This window comes from Raphanus sativus, chromosome 8, assembly GCF_000801105.2.
Source record: "Raphanus sativus cultivar WK10039 chromosome 8, ASM80110v3, whole genome shotgun sequence".
Classification (NCBI taxonomy): domain Eukaryota; kingdom Viridiplantae; phylum Streptophyta; class Magnoliopsida; order Brassicales; family Brassicaceae; genus Raphanus; species Raphanus sativus.
The window spans coordinates 24,019,500-24,026,324 of NC_079518.1; the positions used below are offsets into that span (position 1 = coordinate 24,019,500).

The 6,825-nt window shown below is 30.9% G+C and overlaps 1 protein-coding gene and 1 long non-coding RNA gene across 3 annotated transcripts; one reads left to right on the plus strand and one right to left on the minus strand.

The window, feature by feature from the left end:
* Positions 1-841: 841 nt before the first annotated feature.
* On the plus strand, positions 842-2,799 carry LOC130498448 (uncharacterized). 2 transcript variants are annotated; one of them, XR_008937335.1, is made up of 3 exons: positions 842-1,108; positions 1,288-1,510; positions 1,907-2,799. It is a non-coding gene; the product is annotated as an uncharacterized LOC130498448 (long non-coding RNA). The 2 variants fall into 2 exon arrangements; XR_008937334.1 differs by lacking the exon at positions 1,907-2,799 and having other exon boundaries at positions 1,288-1,613.
* Positions 2,800-6,169: 3,370 nt separating this feature from the next.
* Positions 6,170-6,529, minus strand: LOC108820335 (uncharacterized). The gene has a single exon (XM_018593290.1). The coding sequence runs from the start codon at positions 6,527-6,529 to the stop codon at positions 6,170-6,172; it is 360 nt and encodes a 119-aa protein (XP_018448792.1).
* Between the last annotated feature and the right edge of the window lie 296 nt (positions 6,530-6,825).

The window sequence follows — 6,825 nt, forward strand, 5'->3', positions numbered from 1 at the left end:
CTGATATGCAAAAGTATCACTGCCGGTATACGCGCGAACAAGAAAATAGTTATAAAATGGATAGCTAGCCGCTGTGTCAGCATCTTTCAAAAGAACAAGCCTACATTCATTTTATTGCGAACTTACTACGTCCAACCTGCAGATAATTCATATCGTTGGAAGTCGTTCCAGCAACAATAGTCAAATACTAGACTAATACTTCGTACAGAATCGATTAAAAAGAATTAAAGAAACCATAGAAATTTTGATTTTTTGTAACATTAAAACTCTAAACAACTTGAAGTTGAAAGAGTAGCTTGTTTTATTTATTATAGTTGAACCCGTTTAAAAATTACTTACATTCCTTTGAATAAGGATCAGACCAATCATAATTCTTTACAGATAACATATACGCGTATATGAGAGGCATATGCCTAGACGAGAGACGATTGTGCATTTGAGAGACTACTGCGTCTTAGTTGAGAAACGATGTGTCTAGGACTGAGGCGATACGCCTATGACAGATGTGAATCATCTAGTAGAGAGTAATTCTGTTTGATTCTCTATGTAGGTGTTTTACGCAGGGTATCTAGATGACTCTAAATGTGAATATTAATCTCATCTAGATGACTGAATGTGAATATTAATCTCATCCTGTCTTAGGCAAAAAATGCATTTTTATTTATAGAGAAATTACTCAAAATGACTCTAATCATACATGTAATGACTAGACTAATTCTTATATTTTTGTATTTATTAGAATAACTTATAAGGAAAAGAAAAATACCAAAAAACAGTCTAAACCTTATTATTTACTGTTTTGCCATTATATTTTATTAATAGGAATAAACTTTTAATTGTGTAAAAAAATAGAAAGTTAAAACTTTTGTGTCTCTCTAGAAGGAAATGTCGACAGAAGAAAAAAAAGAAACTCGCGACTTCTTCTCCGACGCTTCCATCTCCGATCTCCGACAGCTCCTTTTGCATCACCATCTTCGAAGATCACGGACGTTTTCAATTCCGAATACCCCAGCCTCATCTCGTCTTCCTGTTTGTTGTCGTGGACGAACCCTAACTCCACACCAACGTTTAAGTCACCACCACCTTCGATTCCCAGAAACTTGAACTTGTAAGTCATAACTAATCCATCTTAATCATGTTTGTTGTTCTTTGTTGCTAACATTATTTGATTGATTGCAATTTTTATTTTGAAAACCCTATTTTCCCAAATCCCCTTTTGCTCTGAAGTTGAACTCAAAAAAACTTTATCTGCTACAGTGAGTAGATTGTGTTTGTTGTTTATCGCAGGATAGCATCATCTTCTGCCATCAGAAAACAAAGCATTAGAAGCTACTATAGACGCTAAGATGGATTCTAGAATTGGTGTACATGATTCTGACTTACGGCAGAAGATTGCTAGACTACAGGAAGAAATAAATCTTCTTAGAAACAAAGGCTGATGTGAACATTGCTCCTGATGTGGCCAAACTCCAAAGCAAATGAGGATAGTGGTTCTTGTAGCAATAACTTAGTATGATTCCTCTATTATTTGTTCTCTTTGTTTTCTGTTTAAATTTTATTCCTCCCTGAGACACCTGTGGAAAGCTTCTAATTCTAAATACTCCATTCTTGCTTTGATCAGTTTCGTTCACCACATCCTTTGCTGTATAGAGGCTCTACTGTTACATGTGTACTAAGATTCGTTGTTACATACTAATTCTGAAGCAAGGGTTAGCTGTAATCATGACGTGAAAACAATTAACAATTACTTTAAGATAACGTGGATAACTTTACCATCTCTCGTCTGATTTGTGTTACTAATAAATGTTATTATATTTAATTTTTTGTTCTATGCAATGATTATGTTCTTTTTTTTCTTGTTCTTTTTTTGTTCTTTTTTTACTAATTCTCGTTACATATTATTCAGTCATGGATGGTTCAGAAATCAATTCACAAGATGGATTGCCAATACAATGTGTTGTTAAGAAGAGAAAAAAAAAAGCTAAGAAGATGATGGAGAAGGAGGATCTTGGGTGTAATTTTGATGTTTTGAATGATCAGATTATATCACCATTTCGACTGAAGTTGGCGGTTGATATTTATGAGGTGGTGACTTGATATGCTCTATATTTTAACCTATTTAATCTATAAGTTTCATATGTTTTCAAATGTTTTATATGCATTTCGTAGCTCTTTTAGAGATATTTCAGGTTTAGGTACTCTTTGGAATAAAGTGATGATTATGGAGTATTTTGAGACATTTTTGGGAGATATTATATCTCACTCGCGGAGCTGACTACTGAAGAGATCATCGACCGACGTATCAAAATTAACATCGACCGATAGAGAATCACACGCGTCGATCGATTGAGCAATAGCCATATCGATCGATACAGAGCCATTCACGATTAATGAAGATATGAAGATTTACGAGTTTTACCCAAAAGATATCATAATTGCATTATACATCTTGGCCGCCTGTTAAGCCATACTATTAGGGTTTTTTACCATTTAAGTAAGGAGACACTAAGAAGAGAAAAATCAAGCAATTAAGGAGGCTAAAAGCAAGTCACCAAAGTCATCAACAAAGAGAGAAGTAATAGCTTAGAGAGTCAGTTGGAGAAGAAGATATCTACCTTGGAGAGAGAGATCTAAGCTGCATAAACAAAGAAGATCTTGAACTCCTTTTGTTTTCTTACTCTATTACTATTTTCATTAAGTTTTATTTAAGTATTATTCAGACCATCATGATCATGCTTCTTATGAATATGTCTGAGTAGTTCTACCGTTAGATTTAGGTTTACCAAATGTTGATTTATGTATTACTGATCATAACATGACTATTAAAATGTTTTAGTAGTTCTTTCATTCTAGTTGCACTTAATGCTAAGTAAAGGAATTGATCACCCTTGACTTAGATCTTAGGTTTAATTTGCGCAAGCGTCAGCATGGTAAGTTACCTGAAAATAAACTAGACTGATCTTATTAATTAGCTAAAAATGAAAGTTGCCCCAGTTAATATGAAAACCTATCAACCTACTCGGTAATGCTTACTGGAAGGCTAATAGATCGATACGACGTTAGAGTCATCGATCGATTATCTGAAAGGCCTATTGATCGATTGTCATAAAGTTACATCAATCGATGTTTTCTCAAGTCGGAACATACGACAGTTGACTATCTTGAATTTCTAAACTAATTTGAGTTATTCTAATAAACTTCCCTTATTTATATAAGGATGAAGTCGTTGCCTTTTTTTTGAACAACTTCGATGCCTCTTTTTACCTTAGCATATTTTCAAACCGACTCAATTTTTTCTTCCAAAATAGAATAAAAATGAATATAGAGTAATAAATTTTCCAAACAAATTATATATTTCACTCCAATTTGAAGTTTACTTCATAAATAAAGTAATCTATTTTTTTATTTGTTCATGACTCTATTATAAAGTGAAGAATGGAATAGGGTTGGTGCACTTTTACTCCATATTTACTTTTACTTTATTTTAAAGAAAAAAATAGAATTTTATATTGGAAATGCTCTTGTGAGTTTTTGACCTATTTTAATTGGCACAATTTATTGTTTTATAATATGTCTTGTTGAAAGGTAAAATCCATATCCAACAATTTGTAGGATAAAGTAGTTAAAAGACCTGGTTTATATTTAAATACAAAAAAAATCGAGTATATAAATATCTTTTTTTAATTTAAATTATTTTCATTATTGACTATTTGAAAAATAAATATAATAAATAGAGACATATTATGTAAAAGTTTTTTTATGACTATGTGGGACCCCACAGATTTTCTAAGTATAGATACTAATTCTACGAAAAGCTATATCCGTAGACACATAAATGAATAAATATTTTTAAAGCACAGTTAAATGCCAATGTTACTCGAACTCATGATAGAAACTCTAACCGGAACCTTTATTAGACTAATTTCTATAACTAATATATATAGAAACTAATAAAATAATGTCAAATCGTTAACAATAAAATAAAGTAACATAATATTTGTTAACAACATGCAAAAATATGTCTATAAAATATATATGCAACAATAAACAAATTATTTACAATACTACTATATTCTGTCTTTCAATTATAAATATTTGGATAGCCTATAATCTTGATATATTAAAATGAACATAAAACAATAATCAAGAATATTTATATTTAGATGGTCATTGCATACTAGTATATAAACCATAATTAAATGACAAGAGGGACGTAAAGGTCACTTCGACTGGACGGCCATGAATGATTTATATTGGCAGAAACGATCTTCAATCTTTTTCTACCAACGAAAAAACGATATTCAACTTTCCATTCGACCGGACTGCGAGAAAAGTTCACTGTATGGATGTAAACATGTTTAATGAGTTGTAACTTGTAGTTATATTGTTGATGTGTTTACACCTCCATCTGAATTCAAATCCAATTTAATCTGCGTTGATGGTAAACATAAAGAAAGAATTTAAATAATTGGCGTCACTAACATCAATTTTACTGTATATTTTTTTATTTTGTAGTTGTTTAGGTCAAGTTGTGTTGATGGGTTTTATCGAGCATCTTCAACGGCACTCTATTTCTTCTCTATTTCTTAGTCTATATTTGAGAAGTGATTTTGACATGTGTCATTACCATATTAATTTAAAAAAAAAATTATGACATAGCACACTAACATTGATGACATGGCTTGAAGTAAATTATGACATGGATATTTACATTTAGTGTTAATTTATATTTAAAATAATTTTTTAAAATATGGTAATAACTTATAGATCATTATGACATATTTACATTTAATATTGATTTATATTTAAGATAAGTTTTTAAAATATGGTAAATAAAAATTAAATAGAAATATAATAATAATTAAAATTTCGAAATATTATTTAGCTATATTTTTATAATTTTAATTACAAAAACAATTCTTCAAAATACTATGCATTTTCTTAAGAATAATTTTTTTAAATAGTGACATGGACATTTACATTTATTATTGATTTGTATTTTTAGTAAGTTTATAAAATATGGTAATAACTCATAGATCATCATTAATATAGCAATAAATAATATAATGTTATAAATATAAATATAATATTATTTTGGAATTTTCAAAATTTAATTCTATTTTATAATTATTATTACTAAAACAGTTTTTCAAAATTATACAGTTTTTAAATGTAATTTTCTAATCCAATACTATTAGTTTTTTAATATCCATAAACTTTAGAAAATTATTTAGTTTTATGTTTTGATAATTATACACTTAACAAAATTTTCTCTTACATTTATAAAATTTGATTTAATATATTTTAACAAAAAGATATAAATTAAAGAATATTTCAAATTGTAATTTTTATATATATACATATATATTACTAAATATACATTGAATAAAAAATATTTTCTGCACATTGTGCAGGAAAACACCTAGTAATTCTCACAAAAATAGAGTAACTCCATTATAGAATATTTTTTGCTCCAATGGTTTACTCTATAATAGAGTTACTCTATTTTTGTAAAAAAAATAGTATAAACCCACTTTTTCACTTAGAGTGAAATAATGATTTTACACTATTTTTTAACAAAATAGATTAACTCTATTATAGAATAAATCATTGAAGCAAAAATTACTCTATAATGGAGTTATTCTATTTTTGTGGGAATTATAGAAAAGAAAATATAGTTAGGTTGGAGATGGTTTTAGCATCACCATTGAAGATTCGTCAACCGAGTTCACACGTTTCCCAAAACAAAAAAATATTAAAATAATCAAATATGCATGAACTCGTTTTGCTGCGCCTCTTTCGTATGAACTCGGTTCGTTACTGTTTCGTGGACTCCACACCACATGGCGGTCCACGATTGATCCACTTATTTTATATATTTAAAAAAAAAAATCAAACGAAAAAGTTAAAAAAAAAGTAATAAAAAATTAAAATTAAGACCTTCCCCAAAGATTTAATGATGCAGATGGCCTTATAAGTTTAGCCTCTTTTTTTTCTCACTGAACTACAAGTGTAGCCTATAACAAACAACTTGATCTTTGAATTCGGCGGGGTGCCGAGCTAGATAGGGGCCTAAGACGTTGACTATAAACTTTCATTATTCAGAGCTGGGTGGGGGTCTTTTTTTTTTTTTTGAACAACTAATTTAGATTAAAGCCCGGCCTCAGGCCTAAGAAGTAACAGCGTGATACAAGCAGGCTTTGGACAAACTGTCCGCTGGCCCATTTTCTTCTCTAGCAACAAAAGAAAAAACGCAGAAATCAAAAGAAACAGAGAGGCGTTCAATGTCCGAGAGGACTCCGTAGAGATCCATCAGCTTTGTAACCGAACTTATCGCGTTGATCAGCGACAAACAATCTGATCGAAGCCAGATTTTTGAGATACCGATGTGGAGAGCGTGGCAGAGAGCTTCCCTTACCGCCAATCCTTCAGCCATAAGAACCGATGCAACTCCGGATTGAAGCTTGCATCCATTCGAGGCGGTGAGCGCGGGTGGGGGTCTAAAAGCATAATTATCCCACATACCCATTTAAGTTTTTTTTTCGGGGCCCGCAAAACTGGGTTTCCTAGCAAGACCATTTCTTCTCCTTTTTTCTTCTTGGTCCCCACCCTTTGTGGTTCCTTCCCCACCAAGATCCCCCTCCAACATACCCCGATAACTATGCTCTAAGGGGTTTCTATCTTTTCGTCATTCATTTGACATTTTGATGTTTTTATTTTTGCATTTGAACAATAACCATTCAAATCAATATCCACGGATGCATTAACGTTTAAGAAAAAACTAGATCATGATCTGCGCGCTTGCGCGAGTTTATCTTTTGATTC